This window comes from Dromiciops gliroides, chromosome 2, assembly GCF_019393635.1.
Source record: "Dromiciops gliroides isolate mDroGli1 chromosome 2, mDroGli1.pri, whole genome shotgun sequence".
Classification (NCBI taxonomy): Eukaryota; Metazoa; Chordata; class Mammalia; order Microbiotheria; family Microbiotheriidae; genus Dromiciops; species Dromiciops gliroides.
In genome coordinates, this window is record NC_057862.1 from 676,091,555 (window position 1) to 676,114,389 (window position 22,835).

Sequence of the window (22,835 nt, forward strand, 5' to 3'; positions counted from 1 at the left end):
TATTGATCAGAGAAATGAAAATTAAAACAATTCTAAGGTTCCATTTCATACCTATCGGCATGGATAATATGGAAAATAAGGAAAATGTTGGATATTGGAGGGGATGTGGGAAAAATGAGACACTAATGCACTGTTCACAGAGCTGTGAACTGATCTAACCATTCAGGAAAGCAATTTGAAACTATGCCCCAAAAAGCTATAAAACTGTGCATACCCCCTTCATCTAGTAATACCGCTATTGGGTCTATATCCCAAAGACATCCAATAAAAAGGAAAAGGATGTATTTGTACAAAAATATTTATAGCAGCTCTTTTTGTAGTGGCTTAGAATCGAACATCAAAGAGATGCCCATCAACTGAGGAATGGCTAAAGAAACTGATTGTGAGGCAATGTTATTGTTCTATAAGAAATGAAAAGCAGGATGATTTCAGAAAAACCTGGAAAGACTTACATAAACTAATGCATAGTGAAGTGAGCAGAACCAGGAGAACATTGTACACAGTAACAATATTGTTTAATGAAGAACTGTGAATGTCTTAGCTTTTCTCAGCAATACAATGGTCCAAGACAATCCCTAGGGACTAACAATGAAACATGCTATCTGCCTCCGTGAAAGAACTGATAATAATTTATGTGAAGGCCCCTGCCAACCTTAAAGGGCAATATTTACTGTTATTATAAATGGTCACATACTTTCAGACTGGTAGCTCAATCAAAATCTGCCCCATTAGACCAGGGACTCCCTGAAGGCAGAGAGAAGAAAGAAGGAATGGGATCTCTTTCCTATTTCTCCCCTCCATGTTGAAGTCTCCCTGGTGTTTCTTTCAGACCTACGTTCTACATTCAACAAACATTTAAAATGATGACTGGGTGATTGGTATTGAGCCAGTCCATCTCTGGGCCTTTCAGATAATGTTTGCTGATGAGTATGCTCTGAGGTGCCCTGACCTCACTATAGACTGTTTCACTTCCTCTCTTCTACATGCTAGGCAGTTTCAGGCTGGTGATGATGAGAGGAGGGCAGGGCCTAAGCAGAGCCGACCCCAGTCTGGGTGGGGATAGAGGGTAGGAGGCCATGATCTATACAAAGGAGACCTCAGTTCCCATTGAACACAGGATGTGGGACCTAAAGCCTCCCCCAGCTGCGGTGTGGTTGAAGGGGTCAGGTCTCTACCTTCTGAAGATCATGGAGTGTCAGGGGAGGGGGAGATGGTTCTCTTCAGCCTGGCTTCTCATTCTGGGGGTATTTGCTTTAAGGGATACCCAGGCAGGTAAGTCTAGGGAGAAACAGGTCAGGGAGAGAGGGAAAAGATTGTAGATCTTTGGGTCTTATAGGAGAAACTCAGTAATTGTCCTCAAGGGGCTCTAGGTAAGCATTTTTTATTCCTAAACTAATATACTGAATGCTAGAGATATCAAAAATAAATCAAATAAAACTTAATCCCTGCCTCCAAGGAGCTCACACTATAATGGGGCAGAGACAACATGTAAATAAAGTGATGCTTACAAGACACACACAGAGTAGATGAAAGGAGACTTTGGAGGGGAGAGCTCTGGTAATTGTGGGCCCCAGGAAAGAGTTCCTGAAGACAGCATTTTATCTGAAACTTGAAGGAATCCAGGGAAGTCTAGAGGTGGAGGTAAGGATGTAGGGCCTGTGAGGAAAGGGAAACAGTCAGAACAAAGGCAGGGGGAGGGGCATAGAGTGGCATGTGTAGGGAACAGACAGTAAGCTGCTGGTGGGCAGTTGAAGGAGTGGAGGGGAAGAAAGTGTAAGACAACAGGGATGCCTGGAAGTGTCCATGCTCTGAAAGGTTGTAAGTGCCAATCAAAGAACTTTATCCTGGAAGTCAGAGAGAGCTGTTGGGGGTTACTAAGTAGAAGTGAGAGATAGTCAGAGTTTTGCTTTAGAGAAAGCAGAAAATGGGGGGGGGGGCCTTTATAGACAATTTCTCAGATAAATGTCTCATATCTCACATATAAAAAGAACTTTGTAAAATCTATAAGAATAAGAGACATTCCCTAATTGATAAATGGCAAAGGATAAGAACCAGTAATTTTTAGATAAGGAAATCAAAATAATTTATAGTCATATAAAAATTGCTCTGAATTAGAGAAATCCAAATTAAAACAACTTTGAGATATTATTTTACACCTAACAGATTGACTAAAATGACTGAAAGGGAAAGAGATAAATGTTGGAGGAGATAGAAAAATTGGGACACTAATTCCTTGTTGGGGGAATTATGAACTGATCCAACCATTTTGGAAAGCAATCTAGAACTATTTCTAGAGTTATTATACTACCTATGCCTTTTGACCCAGCAATATCACTACCAGGTCTATTTCCAAGGATGATTAGGAAAAAAGGAAAAGAGCCTATGTGTTCTAAAATATTTATAGCAGCTCTTTGTTGGGATAAAGAATTGGGAATTGCAGAGATGTCCATCAACTGGGGAATGGCTGAACAAGTTAGGGTATAAGATTGTGATGGAACACTACTGGACTACAAGAAATGATGAGCTTGATGATCTTAGAAAAACATGAGTAGACTTGAATGAAATGATGAAGAATAAAATGAGCAGAATCAAGAAAACATCACAAACAGTAATAGCAATATTGTTTTAAGAACAACTTGGAGCAAATAAGTCATGTTATTATAAATACAAAGGACATATGAAGGAAGACACTATCTGCATCCAGAGAAAACTGATAAATAGGAGTATGTGTGAATGATTTTACATATAAACATATTTGGGTCTAATAGTAGCTATCTTTAGGGTGGAGATGGAAGAGGGAAGGAAAAAAGGGGAAAAAGGAAATTTATATAACATTATTATATATTTAAAAGCAATAGGGGCATCTACATGGTGCAGTAGATAAGTCACCAGCCCTGGATTCAGGAGGACCTGAGTTCAAATCTGGCCTCAGACCCTTGATACTTACTAGCTGTGTGACCCTGGGCAAGTAACCCCAATTGCCTCACACACACATAAAAAGAACAGAAAGATGTACATAACAGATTTACAGTTTCATTTGCAACCACATTTTTTAATTATAGTATATTATAGAAATTCTTAAATTATTCCACAAATCAAAAATAAAATAAGTAAAAAAATTTTAAAAACTGAAAAAGAACAATAAAAAAACAAACAAAAAAAGAAAAATCATGTTGGTATCAGAAAGGGGGGTGGATCAAAGAGAGAAGAGGCTTGACGTAGAGAGACCAGTTAGGAGGGTATTGTAGGTAAGAGTTGAGAGGGCCCAAAAGAGAGTCAGGGGAGAGCTCTGGTAATTTTGGGCCCCAGGAAAGGGTTCCTGAAGATGGCATTTTATCTGAAACTTGAAGGAATCCAGGGAAGTCTAGAGGTGGAGGTAAGGATGGAAAGCAGTGTAAATGGTTCTGTGAGTTATGGGGGGGGGGAGTGTTGAGGGGAGAAGACACCTTGTTAGGTTCCCTTTTGAGATGGGAAAAGTTCAACTCTAAATTCACAAGCTCTTGTTTAGTCTTGCTGTGTGCTTGGTTCTTACTGTAAGGAACGTTGGTTGCTTTAAGCCCTTTTGGACTCTCCCTTAGAGAAGTTGCCCTATTGTCTATTCACTCAACAATGATTTGTAGGACATCTAGTACCAGATGAACCTAAATCTAGTCCAGGACTTCTTAAGCTTTCTTGTGCCATGGATCTCTTTGTCAATCTGGTATTTAATCTTTTTAAATGCATAAAGTAAAATACAAAGGAGTATAAGGGAGACCAATTATATTTAAGCAGGGGAATAGAAATATTTTTCTTTTAAAAAAAGCTATGGATGAAAAGGTTAACCAACTCTTGATAGAGTTAGAAGTTACCTGAAAAGTCACGTAGTCCAACCTCATCATTTTACAGGTCTATAAACTGAGGTCCAGAGAGGTTATATGACTTTCTAAAAGTCACCCAATTAGTATTAGAAATGGGATTCAAACCTAGTTCTTCTGATTTCAAAGTCAATGCTTTTTCCACTATTCCACATAAATTCCTCACTATGTGCCAGGTGTTATACTAAGCATTGTGGGCACAGCTGGAAAAATATAAAGTACTTCCTTCCCTCCAGAAGACAAAGTAATTTTTGATTAGGGTGGGGCACAAGCAGCTGCAGGAATTAGGGAAAACCTTGTAGGGGATGGACCTAGAGCTCTAGTTTAGAGAAAGCTTGGGGTTCTTAAAGTTGGAAGTGATGAGATACCTCATTCCAAGCAGGGCAGGACAGTCTCAGGAAAGGACTGCAAGATGGAATGTTGGGTGTGAACAATGGTGAGTCTACCAGTTTGGCTGAAATTCTGAAAGCATGAAGGGATGGACTAATGAGATATGCCTCCAAAGATCTAGAGAGGGGAAAGCAATGAGGAGAAATTGCAAAAAGTGAGAGGGGATGAAGTTCTGAACTAGGGTGGAGGATGTGGAAATGGAGAGGAAAAGACAAATGCTTCGTGGAGGTCAAATCAATAGGACTCGGCCACTGGTTTGATATTAGGGGAAGAGAAGGAGAGGAAAGATTGGAGGATGAATATGAGATTAGAAACCTGGGTTCTTGGAATATTAGTGTTGTCCTTGACAAAAATAAAAAGTTAAGAAAAGTAGGTTTAGGACAAAAGATTTCAAATTTTCAACAAAAGTTTCAGATACCTATAGGCAATATAGTTGGAGATAGCCAAAAGGAAGGTTTTTTAAAAAAATAAAATAAGCAGTTATGATGCCCCTAATATGTGGCAGGTACTGTGCTAAGTGCTTTAGAAATGTTTCCTTTGATCATCACAAGAACCCTGGGAGGTAGGTATCATTATTATTCTGATTTTATGGTTAGGGAAAATGAAACTTGAGAGCTTAACTTGCCTAGAGTCAACACAGCATAAGTGGCTGAAGCTGAATTTGAACTCAGGTTTTCCAGAACCCAACACTCCATCCACTGAACCACCTAGATGATAATGCTAGAAATGCAAGAGAGACTAAGAGTTGGACATTTAGATTTTAGAGTCATCTACAGAGTTACCCTTACTGATTGTAGAGGGCAAAAGAAGTGTAAAGATATGGATGAGAGGAGAAACATCTTCTGGTACCCCCAGTCCTCAAATACCATGTTCTCTTCTTCCCTTTCTTTTAATAATTCAGTCTACCACAGGCATGTGGGTCAGTTCATTGCAGTGGGAACAACCCATTCTCTCTTGGAGCTAAATGCAATTAGCTTTATGGATGATGTTGAAATGGGATCCTACAATAGAGTACAACGGCAAATTATCGTCAAGATACCCTGGGTCTCCAAAGCACTGGGAGTTTCTTACATTACCCAGAGTCGTCATTTATTGGTGGACCATGAGCAACATTTCCGCTGGATCATCCAACTCTTGGCACAGAATGACAGTAACCCTAACAGTAAGTCAGATCCACTCATCCCCCATCTCTCTTTTCATTAGAACTTTTCTATTTCTCTTTCAACCCCAATAGATCCATCCCTAGCAGATCATACTGAAGTGGATGTCCTTGGTCCCAGGACACTGTTATTTACTTCCCTGGAGAAAAACCTGTGAAAAATCCAGCCCTGAGCCTTGGACTTCACCCAGTTGGATCAACATCTTGGGTCACCATCTCCTATAGAATCTTTCCAAGAGACCTCTGCATTCAGCCAAAGGACCTTCACTACTGTCCAAACTTTCTTTTCTTTTTTTTTTAGTGAAGCAATTGGAGTTAAGTGACTTGCCCAGGGTCACACAGCTAGTAAGTGTTAAGTGTCGGAGGCCAGATTTGAACTCAGGAACTCCTGACTCCAGGGCCAGTGCTCTATCCACTGTGCCACCTAGCCACCCCCTTTCCAAACTTTCTTAATCAATAAACCTGAACTCAGAGGATGTGGGCTCTATGCCCTTCTTTAGTCCCTGAGTTTAGGAATGAGCTGAAGTACATCCTGGTTACTGATCTGCCTTGCTTCTCCTGGATTTTAGAGCCTATGTCTAGCACCAACTCCCTTCATTCTCTTTTCTCCTGTAATTATACACAACAGAACTTGAAAGTAGTATTTTCTGGGCTTTGAAAGAGAAAAATGAAAGTCAGATACAAAGGGTTCCTAAAGCTTTAAGAGCTTAAAGCTGCACTGACTGTGGGGATACACTGTATAACATATCAATTCAAATTGAGTGTTGTAGACAATGATGTGGTCCCAGAAGAAAGAGAACCTAACTCCTAAGTCAGTCTATCTTGCTACAATTCTCTACCTGAGTTGGGCTAGGATTCCCCACAGAGAAAAAGACTGACTTAATTATGAGCCATAAAACAACTTAACCCAAAATATAAGAAGCCCCCATGGTTGAGAAAAAATTCTAGCCCCTTTCCTACAGCTCCCCCAAAGATGGGTCTCTTCTTCAGGTTCCCTGCCCTGTGTACCTTTCTGAGAGTATCTTTACTCTCAGAGGAGCCCATGCAAATGTCCCTGAGAGAAATTATTCTTAATAACCAATTATGGGGGCAGCTAGGTGGTGCAGTGGATAAAGCACCAGCCTTGGATTCAGGAGGACCTGAGTTCAAATCCAGCCTCAGACATTTGACACTTGCTGGCTGTGTGACTCTGGGCAAGTCATTTAACCCCCATTGCCCTGCAAAAAATAATAATAATAATAACCAATTATGGGGGGAATCCACGCCTTTTCTCTGTGCTATTTCCTTATTTGAAGACCAGCTTTTGAAGAACATTATTGAGCTCTGCCAAAAACTTACCCCACCTAGAGCATCTTTTCTAAGTGAATTCCTGTCCATTGTGCTCTACTGAGGTTAAGGTGGGGATAAATTCTTTGATTAGATTGACCAAGGCTCTGAGTAATTTAGAAGTAAATGGCATAATCAGTTATTGGTTCCAAAGGTTTTTCATGCTGGGGTGGGAGTGGGGATAAGCTCCCACTCTCTATAAAATGCTCCAATAGCGTGCGTCTCAAATAGCCTCTGACAACGGAAGCCCAACTCCTGGCCTTCTCATGGCAGAACTGTTTCCACTAACAGGAGAAGGGGTGAAGGCGAGTCACTGGCACCTTAAAACCAGTCACTTCAGGCAGGTGGGGCTTGTTAGCCTTGGCAGGAAAGCTGCCTAGGAGAAGGAAACCCTGATTTGAAACTTCCACTGCCTTGCAGCTATACCCATATGTGGGAAAGGCTTTGGGAGTTAACCCCGAGGAAAAACCGGGAGTCAGAGTCCCTTAGGCATTTGAATGTTGGATATCACATCCCTCCGGCAACTCCAGAGGTGGCACTGGTGCCAAACTGTATTGGCTCTGCCTCTCCTTTGGATCCACCAATGTCACGGAGAGGGAAAACCTGCTGCATGGGCAACAGCTTGTTTTCCAATTGATCCACCCAGGCCAGCGCCCTGGAGAGGACACTCCAGCTACTCCTCATGGGGTAGATACAACACGGGATGTGGCAGTTCTGAGAAAGATGACCAAATGACGAGTCATTTTGTTAATAGAATGATAGCATTATTAATTAAATATTAATTACCCAAAAATTGTGTCCACAGAAAACCACACAGCACAGCTCCTTGCAGACTGTGAAATAGACAATGACATCAAGGTAAAGAGCCACATCCATATTATTTGGGATGGAGAGGAATATTACAGGATTGATGAAGAGGTTGGGCACTGGGAGACCTTAAAGCCTGAAGTCAAGAAATACCAGCACATTCTGGAGAGCCCCTTCTGGACCAATCTAAGGAAACAATACATGGATCGATATTGTGTTGACATGCTGAGGAAAATCATTGGGTATTCAAACTTAAGGGATAATGGTGAGTGTTTGCTTCTTCCCATTTCCTTCCAGGACATGCAGGTCACCTCCATCATCCTGTGTGGTAACTGAAGCCCTGGAGAAATAAGCAGAATCCCTGGCTTCTGGCCATAACTTCAACTCACAATGGGAAAACCAGAGAAATATGAGAGAAGTTGTGTTTCTTTTTTCCTTCTTTCTTTTTCCTTCCACTTTTCTAATTTTCTTCTTTCTACTTTTTTTTCTTTCTTCCCTACTCTCAATTCATTCCTTCTTTTTTTCCTTTTTTTCTCTTTTTGTCTTTCTGGTCTTTTTTCCTTCCTTTTTTCTTTCTATTTTTCCTTCTTTCTTTTCTTTTTCTTCCTTTCTGTTCTCTCCATCCTTTTTTTCTTTCATCTTTCCCTCATTTTTATCTTTCTCCTTTCTTTTATTTCTTTCCTCCTTTCTTTCTTTTGCTTAAGTGAAAGTCTACCTGCTGCCTCAAGGGATGAGGATGACCCTTGGGAGCTTAAAGGTTCTGGTAGCTGAATGAATACATGTCCTAACAAGATGGCAAAACTTTGATATAGTCCCAGGGATGATGGACTATATGTCTGCTATCTAGTTAGCAGCCTAACCAAATTTAGAGCATCATCACCAGGGGCTGGCCAGCAAGTAATGTTTTATTTTTAATTTTGTTAGGGTTTGGGGGGAAGTAACAGAAACACATGAAGTATAGCCTAGTAAGCATTTGTAATACTGAACTGTTGAAGAAGATTCTGTTCTTAATTGATGTCTTTTTTTTAATGAGGCAATTGGGGTTAAGTGACTTGCCCAGGGTCACACAGCTAGTAAGTGTTAAGTGTCTGAGGCCAGATTTTAACTCAGGTACTCCTGACTCCAAGGCTGGTGCTCTATCCACTGTACCATCTAGCTGCCCCAAAGATTCTGTTCTTAATCCATCATAGCAGACCAAACTACTTGAAGATGGTTTAGAAAACAGTTGGTTATGGGATCATCAACACCAACAGATATTGACTCTGTAACTAGTGTTTACCTACCACTCTTCTAGGTGTCCAGAGAAAAGGGGTATAAGCTACTGTCAAGAACCTGATGAGTCCAATGGGTCCAACAGGAAAGGGGATGCTGTATTAAGGATAATGGGAATATCAATGAAGGTAGGGACAATGGAAGCATCAGCCATTCAATGAGATTGTGACATAAGGCCTTCTTTCTTGATCTCTGCTCCCAGTGCCCCCTGAGATGACCATATTACGCCATGTCCACTCAGAAGGAAGCATCATCTTCTCCTGCACAGCCAGAGGCTTCTACCCTCAGTCCATCCTGCTGCGTTGGGAGAAGAATGGGAAGCTGGGTGTATGGGGAAAGGAGACTTCCACTGGCATCCTGCCCAATGTGGATTCCACCTTCTACCTCCAAGTTACCTTAGAGCTCCCACCAGAGGACTCAGGGACAGGTTATACCTGTGTGGTGGAACATACTGAGCTAAAGACCCCTGCTGTGTATCCAGGTTAGTGCTTTAGCCAGGCACTCTCATCACATCCCGAGGAGACCCAGTCCCAGACTGTATTTCCACTCCCTTGCCCTTCTGCCATTGAGTGTACAACCACTTACATACTACCCTTTCTCTCTATAGTCCCTGAAAAAACCACAATGGAGAAGCCTGGGGTCCTGGTACTGGGCATTGTGTTGGCTGTCATCCTACTGCTCAGCTGTTCTGGGGCCTTCATAGCATGGAAGATGAAGAAGTCAGGTATGCGTGTAATGAGAGTGACAGAAAGGTATTGGATGGGGAGCTCCCAAGGAGACAGGGGATATTGCTAATATAGCAACCTCAATAAGTGGTCGTAGGAAAATGTTCTAAGAAGAGAATCCCAGAACCTTAGGGTCAAAGTGGGAAACAGAGGCCATGTAGTCTAAACCAAAGCTTCTTACACTGTGGGATCACATAACTGAACTTGGCAGTCACTGCAACCTTGGTTTGGAACACATAACATGTGCACTTTGTACCGTATGTGCCATCACAGGGTCATGTAGAAGCTTCTCAGGTGAAATTCGGTCACGAGTGGAAGAAGTTTAAGAAGCCCTGGTCTAAACCATGGCAATTCAAAAAACTCCTCAATTACATCATGGGCAAGTCAACCCCTCTAAGTCTCAGCATGTTCATTTGGAAAAGGGGGATAATAATTGCACTCACTTCACAGTAATAGGATGCGTAGAAAGAACCAGTCAACCCTTGAAGTACTATGTAAATGTCAGAATTATTCTTAATGATGGTTACTATTATAATTACTGATTGCTCATTAAGTATTCTTTATACATGTGGAGACTACTTTGTCATTTTTTGTGGCTGTCACACCACAAATACATATGCAGGTATGTATGTATGTATGTATGTATATGTATGTCTTATACTTACTGCTATTTTTAATTCAGCTATGGGACATAATATTTATTTATATTCCAATTTTATCTAATCCAATCTAATAGGCCCTTGTCAAGAGCCTATTTCTATTAGTCCTAGACTCTTAAAACACTAATACAAAAGTCCCTCTCTCATGGAGCTTTCATTGCATTGGAGTGACACACCATATAAAATTAACATTAAATTTCATCTTATTATATTCTGCCCATTGTTCTACCCTTTAAAGACCTTTTCTGGATCTTGATTTGTCCACTGGTTTTGTCTATAGTCATCCAATGGCCTTAACTATCGCTCCTGGCTTTGAGTCATCTCCAAATTTGATGAACATGCCATCTATGAAGCCTTCCAACTCATCACAAACCATGGTGGCTCTTGGTGATTAAACTACCCTTGCTAGATGCTCACAAATCAGTGACTCATCCCTTTCAACTCCCTACAATAAATATTTATTAAGGACTTGTTATGATCAAAGGAAGAGGTAGCATGTTATAGTGAATAGAGACCCTGTCTTAAAGTTAGGAAAACATGGAATCATCTCACCTGTGATACGTACTGGCTGTGTGACCCTGAACAAGTCACTCTCGGAACCCCCAGAAACTCTCCAAGATTTAATTATAGAGGATTCAGGTCTTCAGTGATAGAGGGAGTTCCTCACTGGCATTTTAATACACCCAAGACAGCACAGGTCTGGACCAAAACAAAAGACAGAGGGAAAGGCCATTATTATTCAGAGATCACTGTCAGTGGCTGAACAATAACTCATCAAGGGGTTCTTAATCCAAATCGGGTGACTTAAGTCTATTGAGGGTGCTCAGGAGCTCTCTAATCAACTTCTTACATGGCCTTCAACTTTTTGTTAGCTATTCTGTGCACATCTCGACATTCTAATAGGATTTTTCTTGGTAGAAACAGAAGCATTTTCACATTATTTGAAGTTAAAATTATGTTAAAAATGGCCATTTGTTCCAGGACAAAAGAAATATGCAGTGCAAATTTAAATAAGATGACCCTTCACTGCATTGCTTATTCACACTGATTGGGACTTAGCTGTAGTTCTGCCTTCTCTTATCGTCATTCCATTCACTCTGAGAAGTGGTGCTCTTCTTTCTTTGAGTTTTCTCTTGGATCAAATGTGGTTTTAACAAGTACGAAGCTCCTTTTGACTGTGCTAAGCATTCATCACCAGTTTTAGCTCAGTGACCCTAACGTCATCCTTATTTGACATTGGTGTTCTTTTGTATTCATTTGTAGTTATTGGATTTGTAAAGAATTAATTGTTATTTGAGGGTTTTATGCCTGAGCCTTGAACTGGCCTGGGGTTCCACAAACCACATGGTGCTCCATCCACTGGTTGTAGCCATTGCCAGGGCTCTGGCACCTCATGTCATCACCACTCGCCAATGCCTACATGGGCCTGGCAAAATTATAATGATTGGAAGCCTAGTGAGGGAAGTCATGTGACTGTCAGAGCAGCCATCCCATTGGCTGGGGCTGTGTGGGGTGTTTCTAGGTTTGTGGAAGGAGAATTGGGCATTCTAGGTGGAAGCTGGAAAGCGACAGGCATTCTGCTTCATATTTTCAGCTGATTCCTGGGTGGTGGTATTTTTTCAGGTATTATAATTTCCCTCTCCCCATTTTATTTCCTTTCCCTTGATCCTACTGATCCTGTTTGTGGTTTGTTTGTTTTTTTTAAGTTCGTTCTTGTTCAAATAAATCTTGTTCTGTTTTGAGGGAGGCTGCCAGTTTCCTTCCTTGTCCCAATATTGTGGCGAGCCGCTTAGCTAGCACTCCCCAATTAAGAATTGATCCCCACAGATTCTTCCATCTTTTATAAATGTCTTTGGAAAAGCTAAGAGAAGAGTACACTGTGTAGCCACATCTGTCTTTTAAACAGCTTCTCTCCTTTTCTTCTTAATCAAAATTGTTTGTGTCTGTTTTAAAGTGCATTTTGTCTCTCTTGACCAAATTTTCATAGAAAAATTTTGAGTCATGGGATGCTATGTCTGTTTCTTGGTGTAAGGGGCTAAAATTCTAGCTATACTATCTAAAATCTAATAAGTGGTCACCAATAAATTATAAGCTTTAGCAAGAGTATTTAAGTGTTTAAGTATTTATTAAAGAGCATTAGGATCAGAGAGAAAGGTAAAAATCTAACTGTTTCTAAGAGACCCCATCATCTGACCCGCCATGGCGAGGTCAGGAACAAAAAGAACCCAACGCCTCCTGTGAAGCTGGAAACATACACACACACACACACACACACACACACACACACACACACACACACACACACACACACAGCTCCAAGCTAATTGTCTGGCAGCTTTGATAGACAGCACCCATGAGCAAACGTCACTTCTTGATGCCAAGGACCTGACCACATGGCTTGCCCTCAGACACCTTCTCCTCATGGTGTAGCTTTCCTACAGTCACTCTTCAGCAGGTGGTGTCACTCCAATCATTACATTGTAAACAGTTGATATTCACTCTCTCAAAATCTATGATATAATCAGACATGGTCTCACTTTGATTCTTTATCTATCATGAACACTAGGAAGGTGTTGTCATTGCCCCCAAGATCCTCATCAATTCTACCTCAACAATCAATTTCTCTTTATTTACTGGTCAGAAGCAGGTATGTAGTTGTAACGATTGGAATAACGCCACCTGCTGGATACTAACTGTAGAAGAGTTCTGCCCATGAAGGGAAGGTCTTTGAGGGCAAGACCAGGAGTCTTTGGTATCAGGAAGTGAGGCGGACTAGTGGGAGGAGGAAGGAGGAGACGGAGGCTCTCTTGCTTTTGGACTCTGGCGGAGAGCGGAGCTAGAAATGTGCTCTCCCTTTAATAGATAGGAATCTAGGCCTTTCTTTTTCTTTACCAAATTCTTATTCTCCTTAATAAATGCTTAAAAGCCTAACTCTTGCTAAAGCTTATAATTTATTGGCGACCACTCATTAAATAGTTTAGACAGTTTAGCTAGAATTTTAGCCCTTAACAGATGGCTGACCACGAAGAGGAAAGCTAAACTTCAGTCTTCTGATCTTCTGGTTGGGTAAGAAATTTCCCCTCCCTCTCCCTTTAACTGCTAAGTACTGGAGTACTGGCTGTGTTTTCCTTTAAATTTTTTCGAATGGACCTTTTAAACTCCCTAATTACCCTATTTTTGATTTTAGTCTGTTTAACCAGACAAATGGGGGATAAGATCATGTTAATGCTTTGTTTTTGTGGATTTTCTATTTTTCTTTTTATTTTTGTTAAAAGAGCCAGCAACTTACTCACACAAGGAAATATCTCCCACTCTCCCAACCATGCTTTTTCAGAGAAACCTGAAGAGATTCCCGCAGCTTTTCCCAGTTCTAACACTAATTGTTGCTCTAATTTTGCATGCCTGGAGGCAATGACCCACCCTCTAGAAGTTTTTAATCCCCTAGCATCTGGAGGCAAAGTGGGGGAAGAGGAATCCAGGCCTGAGTTCAAAATCAAGTCTGATTCAAATTGCTCTGGTCCCTCCCCTCCTCTCCAGACCCCACCCTCTACTCCTCCCATGGCTAAGCCCATTGCTTCCCCTGCCTGGGAAGTCCAGAGATCTAATGCTCATGCGCAACTTTCTCTAACTACATTTGCAGCTTCAGGCTCAGCCCTTCCCCAGGCTGGCTGTGCTTCTGAGACAACCTTAGAAAACCCTTTAAATTCCAGATATGCTCGTTTTGTTCATAATTTTGCTAACCTGCTTTTGTCTTTAATTAGTAATCTTATAAAGCATTTGTATGGTGAAAAGACTGACAGACAATATAGAGGGGTTAAAGAAGAAAAACTTAAGCTGAATAAGAATGACAATCATCACCATAGTTCAAGACTCCGCTTCTTTTGCCATGGAAGTATATATATTTTACAGAAATGTAGAAGTAAGAAGCAAGGTATTGATATGAGTATTGGGGATTTTAGATATTGGAATCAAAAGTGTTCTAAATTCACTCAGATTATTAATAGTATCAGTTCAGAGGTTACATAGGATTTCTATACTATTACATATACATTTTGAAATTAATGGTATGGGTTTATTTTCATAGAGATTTTAATGCTTTTGAGATTGTGTCTTATACTTAGTTTCTAAAACAAGGAGAATATTTGTAAAAGCTTTTTATAGTCATGTGATCAAGTTTATATTTTATAATACTCTTATTGATATTAAGTTCATATTCATTTAGATTTCCTTAGTTTGAATTTCACTGTATTTTATTGTTCCATGTGTATTTTCTTCTATTCATTCATCTATCTAATTTTGAAACATGGTTTAGATTTCATAATACAATGTTAATTCTAGGAGTATTGTGCTCCCATATTCTGAGTTGTTTGTTTTTGTTATTTTTTTTCTCAACTGATTATTTGATCAAACTCTTTAAAGCATTTCCCTGGCAAATTGTTTGCCATGGCAAGTGTAAATTGATTCTAGAAGTATTATTTTTGATAAGCATATTCCAAAAAAAAAAAAAGAGGGGAACATTTGTAAAAGTTGTCTTTGAGATTGTGTTGTGCTTTAACTTTTATTTAAATATGTTCAGATTTTTCAAAAAAGTAATTGTATACTAAGTAAAAAAAAGGGGTATTATTTGAAATTGTTGCATAATTATATATTGTGTTCTGAGTCAAGATGTATTCACATTTTTTGCAATCATTTATTATCCTCAATTTTTAAATCCATATGAGACTTGGATTATGGGAACTTATCATTTAAGACATTAATTGCCTTTATTCTGAGTTATCAGATGCCAGTTGGCCAAGATGCCATCCAATCACAAGAGGAATACATGCAAGAGCAGACACTGAATTGTCACATGAGGGGAGACATGCATGAAGTCAAGGTATGGCCGAGGGAACGGCTTTTGACTAATGTTGAGGTTGGATTCTCTTGGTTTAATATTTTATTTTATTTTTCCCCACAATATTGTACAGATGGCTGGAAGTATTCATCCCACCCATCTTATTCTACGCCTGGCTTCTATGCTCCCTCCTATATGCCTGATGCCATGGACATCTCAATCCCATGCATCTGATTAAGTCTGACTCAGTTTCCTCCAATATGTTCGGTGGCATGGACATATATTCCATCCACCTATTTTAAGCCTGGCATACTGTATGGGCAGTACATATTGCTCAAGTGTGGGAATGCTCATATCCCATCATTTCTCTGTTCTTTTATGGTAACCCCCATAATTATCTCAGGTGTCATGATAAATACAGTGTTGAATTTGGCCTTGACACCTGTTACCAATTATATTAGATTTTTTAAATTTCTCATAATGGCATGAGGATGATTAGGCAGATGATGCAAAAAGTGATGAAACAAAGATAAAAATTATTTTGAAAAATTAATATCACAGCAATTGTCTTCTCAATTACCCTCCATAAGGGGGGGACTATAGTAATATTATATAATATATAATAGTAATATTATAATTTTAAAGAATGTTTCAATTTTTGTTTTATTATATGTTTCATGTGTAACAACTAAGATTCTGAATTCCCTTAGACATGTTTTTGAGAACTTTCATTGTTTGATTTGATTATTGACAAAGCTATTTTAAAGTTCTGTTAAGCTCAATTTTGTAGGAAATTTCCTGGCTGATTACCAGTATCCACACATCAACCCCTGAAAAGACTTCCATTCCACGACTACACCTAGAGGACATCTGAGAAAAGACTTTCAGAGACTTTAAATGAACAGTTTTGTTTTGTTTTTTTCTCTTTTCTTTTTCGGTTATAATATACACCATCTGTAATATGTACTCTCTGCAGAGGCCCTCCCTTTGCAAGACCAATGTCAAAGCGTCGGTTCATGAGGACAAAAAAAAAAAAATTGCCCCTCTGGACAAAACTTTCCTCTCTTCCTTTTCTATATTGTTGTTCACATATTATTAGTTAGCAATAGTTATTATATTCTTTTTACTGTTCCGTCAAGGAAACATTTTGTTTCTTGAGGAACAACAGGGGGGACTGTAACGATTGGAATAACGCCACCTGCTGGATACTAACTGTAGAAGAGTTCTGCCCATGAAGGGAAGGTCTTTGAGGGCAAGACCAGGAGTCTTTGGTATCAGGAAGTGAGGCGGACTAGTGGGAGGAGGAAGGAGGAGACGGAGGCTCTCTTGCTTTTGGACTCTGGCGGAGAGCGGAGCTAGAAATGTGCTCTCCCTTTAATAGATAGGAATCTAGGCCTTTCTTTTTCTTTACCAAATTCTTATTCTCCTTAATAAATGCTTAAAAGCCTAACTCTTGCTAAAGCTTATAATTTATTGGCGACCACTCATTAAATAGTTTAGACAGTTTAGCTAGAATTTTAGCCCTTAACATAGTAGAGGTTCTCTTGGCCTCTGAAAGAAGTTATCCATAAAGAAACTTCAAGAGGCATCAGTAGAGGAATAATTGGCATTAAAGAGATCATAGCTCTTTCAAAGTATTGAAGTATCTCATCATTATTCAACATGTGATTGCCCTTTTGATTAAAATATCAGAATCATTCTTGCTTAGAGAGTACCCTCAGTCTTATGATGTTCAACTCTTCAGTTACAATAATGATAATTCAACAAAAATGACAAGGATGTTGATGATGTAAAAGTTTTTGTAAGAAAATGAATTATACAAAGCTAAAGATATGACCAATCTTGGCCCCATGGAACAGATAACTAAAAACTATTTCCTTCCATTCTGTAACAAGTTTTGCCTGGCATGAGAAATTCCAGAATTCATCTCCTTTGTATCTACCTTTCCCATGAGTATTTTTAGATAACTAGGCTGGGCATGGAGTTTTAAAAGAGATTAACCTAGAGGCTTTTTCCTACAAGTTTAACAGGTCAGCTAGAAATATCTCTTCCTCATGCCCTTCCTACTGCTCCACAATGGAAAAATTATATTTACCAATAGAACTAGCATTCTAATTGTTAAAAACTCTTATTTAGCATGCTTGGTTATAATCATATGAGACCACTGACTTTATTATTTCTTCTCTTGGAGATAAGAAGTCAAATGAAATGACTTCTCGAGTGCTTCAACAGAGTGTTGATCCTCTGTAAATGTCTCTACTTGTTTGGAAGAATGCAAGAAACAAAATGGGAATATAGATAGTGGTGAAGGGTATGATGTGAGATGGGTAGGATGAAAATTAGTGAAAATTAACTCCTTTGGGAACCAACAAGAATATATGGTTTTATCTAAGTGTAAGAAATTTCAGAACTATAGTGTCCTCTTGCACTTCTATTAACATGTTGGATGGTTGGGTTGGCATCAGGCTATGAAGGGAAATCAACCTAATGAACTTTGTTCACAGGTTCATCAGGTCAGCTGGAAGGATGTCTTCCTGCTCCTTCTTCTCCTACTTTTCTATCACAATAGAGGAATGGAATACACCAAGGACAAGATTCCAGGCAAGTCAATCTATGTTTTCTTTGGGATTCCCTGAACACTAGTCCTAATTCTGTCCTAGGCTGATTCCTATTACAAAAGTTTTTGTCTTTTTATAAGGGGCCAAAGCAGAATTCTTTTCAAAGTACTAAGTCATAAATATCTATTTTTTTTAATTATGATGCAGTTCATTTTAAACAGCAAACCCACACAAATATGCATTTACAACCATCTATGCTTAATAACAAATTCAGTGTATAATGTGCTCATAACAGTGTATTAGTTTATTCCTCTATTAATTTCAATTCAACAAGCATTTTAAAGACCCCTACATAGCACAATTTATAGAGCATTAAGCCTGGAGTCAAGAACAACTGAGTTCAAATCCAGCTTTTAACATTTTTGCCTCATTCTCTCTCACTGTAAAGTATAGATAATAATGGCACCTACCTCCCAGGTTATTGTGAAGATCAAATGAGATCATCTTTGTAAAGTTCTTTGCAAACTTTAAAGCATTGTATAAGTGCTAGTTATTATTATCATTATTGTTATTTATTATGTGGCTACTATGTACTAGGTATCCGGAATATAAATACAAAATAGGAAAAGTCCCTGCCCTCAAGAATCTTAGTTTCCATCGAGAGGAGGGGACAAAATATCCATGTAAGATTAAATGAAAAATCCATACAAAGCATCTATCTTTTCATCTTTTTATCTAGGTTTGCATTTTTTCCATTCATTCTGTTGTCCTTCCTCACTAATATTCTCTGCTGATGCCTCATCTTACCATTGCTGATCTAGGCTTCTCCAAGTTCTGCCAGTGGAACACAAGCCTGGCAATTCCTACCAAGCTCAAGAAGCACCATCTGTGGGATGAGATGGCTTTTGCCCCAGCACAAGCCTCCCCGGATCCATAAAGATACAGGATTAAGTGTCCACTGGCACAAGCAAATTTTTACCCATAGCAATGGTTAAGAATACCAATTAATTCATAGAGAAGTTGTGGTTTGTGTCAGTGTCCTAAGTGCTCCACCCACCCACACACTTGTAAGCAAATCACAAATCCTTGAATTATTGATGAATAGTTGTAATCAATATCCTCCGTTGTGCTTTCTTTGGGTCCTTGTTTGCAAATGGTTCACCCATTCTAGAGTTTTTCAGTGCTGATTAGGCATTGAACTCAAAGATTCATATATGTTCCTTATCAATTTTATGTTAAGCTTTTATCTCTTATATTTGATGCACATTTTTCAAATCTGACTGATAATTATTTGTTGCTGTGAAGAAATGTCTATGCAATAAATTCATCAACCTTCATCTACTCTAATGTATTCTCTTTAATAATTAAAAAGGAATTGGCTTTATAGAATTAAGATAAATATATTATGCTCTTTTCTTCTAACCTCTTCAAGACTGATTATACTTTTAATTCAATGATCCAGATAGAATTTTTTGGAGCGTATGGTGCAAGGATCCAAATATATGTTTCCCCATGTTGTTCTCCCAACAACATTAATAAACTCGTGGCTCTTTCCCCTAGTTTTCACTTGTCCACATTTTTATCAAACACTAATATTTTGTGTGTGTTTGATTCCATTTCTGGGATTCCACATTTGCAAGGACATCTACTGATGTAGTATATACAGGGATAGGTTTCATTAATATAAGCAACTCCTTTTACTGATGTATGTCAGCACCTGCTTGATAATTTGGTCTTGGAGAGTTGACTTAGGACAGTGAAAAGATAATTGACTTGTCCAAGGTCACTAGTTAATATTTGCTAGAGGGTGGACTTGAACCCAAGTCTTTTTAGATCTCAGGCTAATTCTCTGTCCATTATGCCACACTGCTCCTCTACATGTATATAGCCCTCCCGTGCTTCATTATTACATATAGGTACCCACGGGTTCTTGAAAACTAAGCAATGGAATGCAAGTCCTCCCAAACTGTAGAGGCTTCCAGTTTGGCCCAGTGAGGGACCATGTCTGATGTCAACCAAGCTATGTCCAGAGGGGTTCATTACAAAGTTGGGTGAAGGGGATGAATTTTTTGGCCAACCAAACTCTGAAAGGCAATCTAATGAGACATTGTAGGAGTGGACTCTGTGCCATTGGAAAGAGAACCAATACCAATTAAATCATAATCCTCAAAGCACTGAAAGAAATCTTTTTTTTAACATGAACTAAGTCTGCATAGCCATTATAGAAATTTTGACACCACAAGAAAGAACCAAAAATCAACCTTCAAGAGTGAAAAAGCAAAAAATAATAATAATAATAATAAAAAGTAAAAAGTAAAAAATTAAAAAAAAAAATAAGGGGCAGCTAGGTGGCACAGTGGATAAAGCACCGGCCCTGGATTCAGGAGGACCTGAGTTCAAATCTGACCTCAGACACTTGACTCTTACTAGCTGTGTGACCCTGGACAAGTCACTTAACCCTCATTGCCTCACACAAACAAAAAAGAGTGAAAAAGCAAAGCACACAATACATTGTTGCTGGAGCTATGAATCAGTCTAACCATTCTAGGAAGCAATTTGGGATTATGTAGATAAAGTGACTAAAATCTCCATGGCCTTTGACACAGATCCCCACTGCTGGGCATATGTACTCCAAAAAGGTCAAAAACAAAAAGAAAACTTCCATATATGGAAAAATATTCATACCAACATTGTAATAGCAAAGAAATGGACACACCATAGATGCCCATGTTTTTGGAGTATATTGGAATATTATCACATTATAATTAACAATGAATATGAAAAATACAGAGAAGCTTTGGAAGACATATGAATTAATGGAAAATGAAGTAAATAGAACCAAGAAAAATATACACAATGATTTTTGTTGTTGATCAGTTGTTTTCCACTGTATACAATTCTTCCTGATCCTGTTTGGGATTTTCTTGGCAAAGCTCCTGGAATAGATTGTCATTTCCTTCTCCAACTAATTTGACAGATGAGGAAACTGAGGAAGTGTGAAGTGACTTGCCCAGAGTCATACATCTCGTAAGTGCCTGAGGCAGAGTCTCCCTGACTCCCAAGCACAAGTCCAGCATTCTGTCCATTACATTACTTTGTAACAGAGCTGGTTTTGAAATCTGAGTCCTCTAACTCTAAAGCTATTGTTTCATTATTTCAATTGTGTAGAACTTTTCATGACTGCACTTGGGATTCTCTTGGCCAAGATACTAGAATGGTTTACATTTCCTTCTCCAGCTCTTGGGAAACTGAGACAAATAGGGTTGTGACTTGTCCAGGGTCACACAACTAGCAAGTGTCTGAGGCCATATTTGAACTCAGGTCTTCCAGACTCCAGGCCTGGTGCTCTATCTACTGCATCACTGGATCTTGTATTCCTGCTGAAGGCAGAAAAAATGTCCAGGATGAAAAAGCCCACACCTCAGCCAGACTGTTCTATTCAGTGTCTATATGGCTCTCTTTCCTTATGTAAGAGAGTTAATGCTGAGGAGTGTGGAGGGGAAGGTGTCTCATTGTTAAGTCCAGGGCTTTGTATGGAGGTTCCCCTTTGGTTTTCCCTACATAGTGGCATAGTCATTTAGAGAAAACACTTGCTCAGGCTGAAACAAAAATCAACATTTTTATCTGAAGACATCATCATCATAGTATAATGGTGATTTAAAATTTGCCAAAGCTTTACCTATTTTATTTCTTTTAACACAATAATCCTGTGATTAGATGCTATTATTATGCTCATTTTACAGATGAGGAAACTGAGGTGAGGTTAATTGACTTACACAGGGTCAAACAGATAATGTCAGAGGCAGGGTTTAAATTCAAGTCTTCCTGAATCCAAGGCCAGCACTGTGCCACATAGCTGCCAGTTATAAAAATACAAACAGCAAAAACAATACTATTTAAGGGTAAGTGATATTCATTAACTCAGTAGAATGTGTCATGAGAGGGAAACAATGAGTTACCACTACATCTCAGTAGAGGAAAAGTAACAAAATTCTGTCCTGGACAGATAATTCCTTATGAAGATCAGTAAAAGAAAGCTCAAACCATTCATGATTCCATTCAGGTGGTAAAATAATGGAATTTGGCTAATGTCCAAGGGTCTTGACTTAGTAGTGTTTGAATTGGGTGTGAATGAGAAACTACTAAGTACCCACTTAAGGTGATTAGATCTTGAGCCACACCTGGCCTGCCCTGTTAAGCCTAGTCTAACTTGGCCAACCCTGAGAAGGAGTGTCCTCAGAGGCTGTGGACTGCATCATCAACAGGGAACCAGTCTCAGCCACATAATTTGAAGGATCTCCCCTTTGGGGGAGGGAGAAAAAGGGAATCCCAACAGGAAGTGGCTGGCATATTCTCTTTCTCTCTCTCTCTCTCTCTCTCTCTGGCATTTGAGGAGCATTTGCAGTGGACTACAGACTGGCTGCTGACTTCTGTGGAAATTATGGACCCCTGGTGGTGAATTAAATCCAGCCCTTTGAATTACCTGAGCTGAAAGCAAGTTTGGGTTTGAGACAGCCCTTGCTAGACCCAGGGAGATTATCCATTTTCCTTTTTCCCTATTCCCTTGTCCTTGACTTTATTAATTTCACCTTTGCTGTGAATTTTATTCCCATTAAATAAAACCTGATTTGTTTTGTGGAAAGAAGCTGTTAATCTCCTTTCTTATTGGCCTGGGAGAAATAACTAAGGAGGCAGTCCAGAGGGGAGGAAGCTTTGGACCTAGATGTCCCTCATTATTTTCTGAACCCCAATATTTTGGTGAGCCACCCAATTAACTCTCCCCATATTAAATTTGGACCCTACAAGTTAAAGGTAGCAGTGCCCTGGCTGCTGGTACTGATGTGCTCCTGCACCCCCTGGCTCTTCTCCCTCTCCAAGAAACACCAGTGTGCCCCCATACCTGCCATTTCTACCATCTCACCTTCATTCTGAAAAACCAAAACTACATTTTTCACCAGCCCTCTTACCTTTAAGAGATTAGATTTATTTTTCCAGAATCCTCTAGGTAAATATTGAGAGCACCCTTGAGTGGTTTGTCATTTTCTTCTCCAGCAGATTAAGACAGACAGGATTAAGTGACTTGCTCAGGATGACACAGCTAGTAAGTGTCTGAGATTAAACTCAGGTCTTCCTGATTCCAGGCCCCTCACTCTACCCAATGAGTGACCTAGCTGCCAGTGATTAGCAGCCCAGTGTCATTTTGACCAGTTGATATCTCCTCAATATTATCAATAGCAAATAACATCAATTA

At 39.4% G+C, this 22,835-nt stretch overlaps 1 protein-coding gene across 1 annotated transcript; it reads left to right on the forward strand.

Moving 5' to 3' along the window:
* Positions 1-1,187: 1,187 nt before the first annotated feature.
* On the forward strand, positions 1,188-17,595 carry LOC122739619 (zinc-alpha-2-glycoprotein-like). The gene is made up of 6 exons (XM_043981284.1): positions 1,188-1,272; positions 5,146-5,406; positions 7,535-7,801; positions 9,011-9,289; positions 9,416-9,532; positions 17,531-17,595. Exons 1-6 carry the CDS (start codon positions 1,188-1,190, stop codon positions 17,593-17,595), a joined length of 1,074 nt encoding a protein of 357 aa, XP_043837219.1.
* Positions 17,596-22,835: the final 5,240 nt, after the last annotated feature.

What these genes read in the sequence shown, in the direction of transcription:
- LOC122739619 (XM_043981284.1), top strand. Translation starts at nt 1,188, where the DNA reads ATGGAGTGTCAGGGGAGGGGGAGATGGTTCTCTTCAGCCTGGCTTCTC. An exon ending in TTTAAGGGATACCCAGGCAG is followed by an intron (nt 1,273 to 5,145) that starts GTAAGTCTAGGG and finishes TTAATAATTCAG; the next exon opens with TCTACCACAGGCATGTGGGT. An exon ending in GACCCCTGCTGTGTATCCAG is followed by an intron (nt 9,290 to 9,415) that starts GTTAGTGCTTTA and finishes TTCTCTCTATAG; the next exon opens with TCCCTGAAAAAACCACAATG.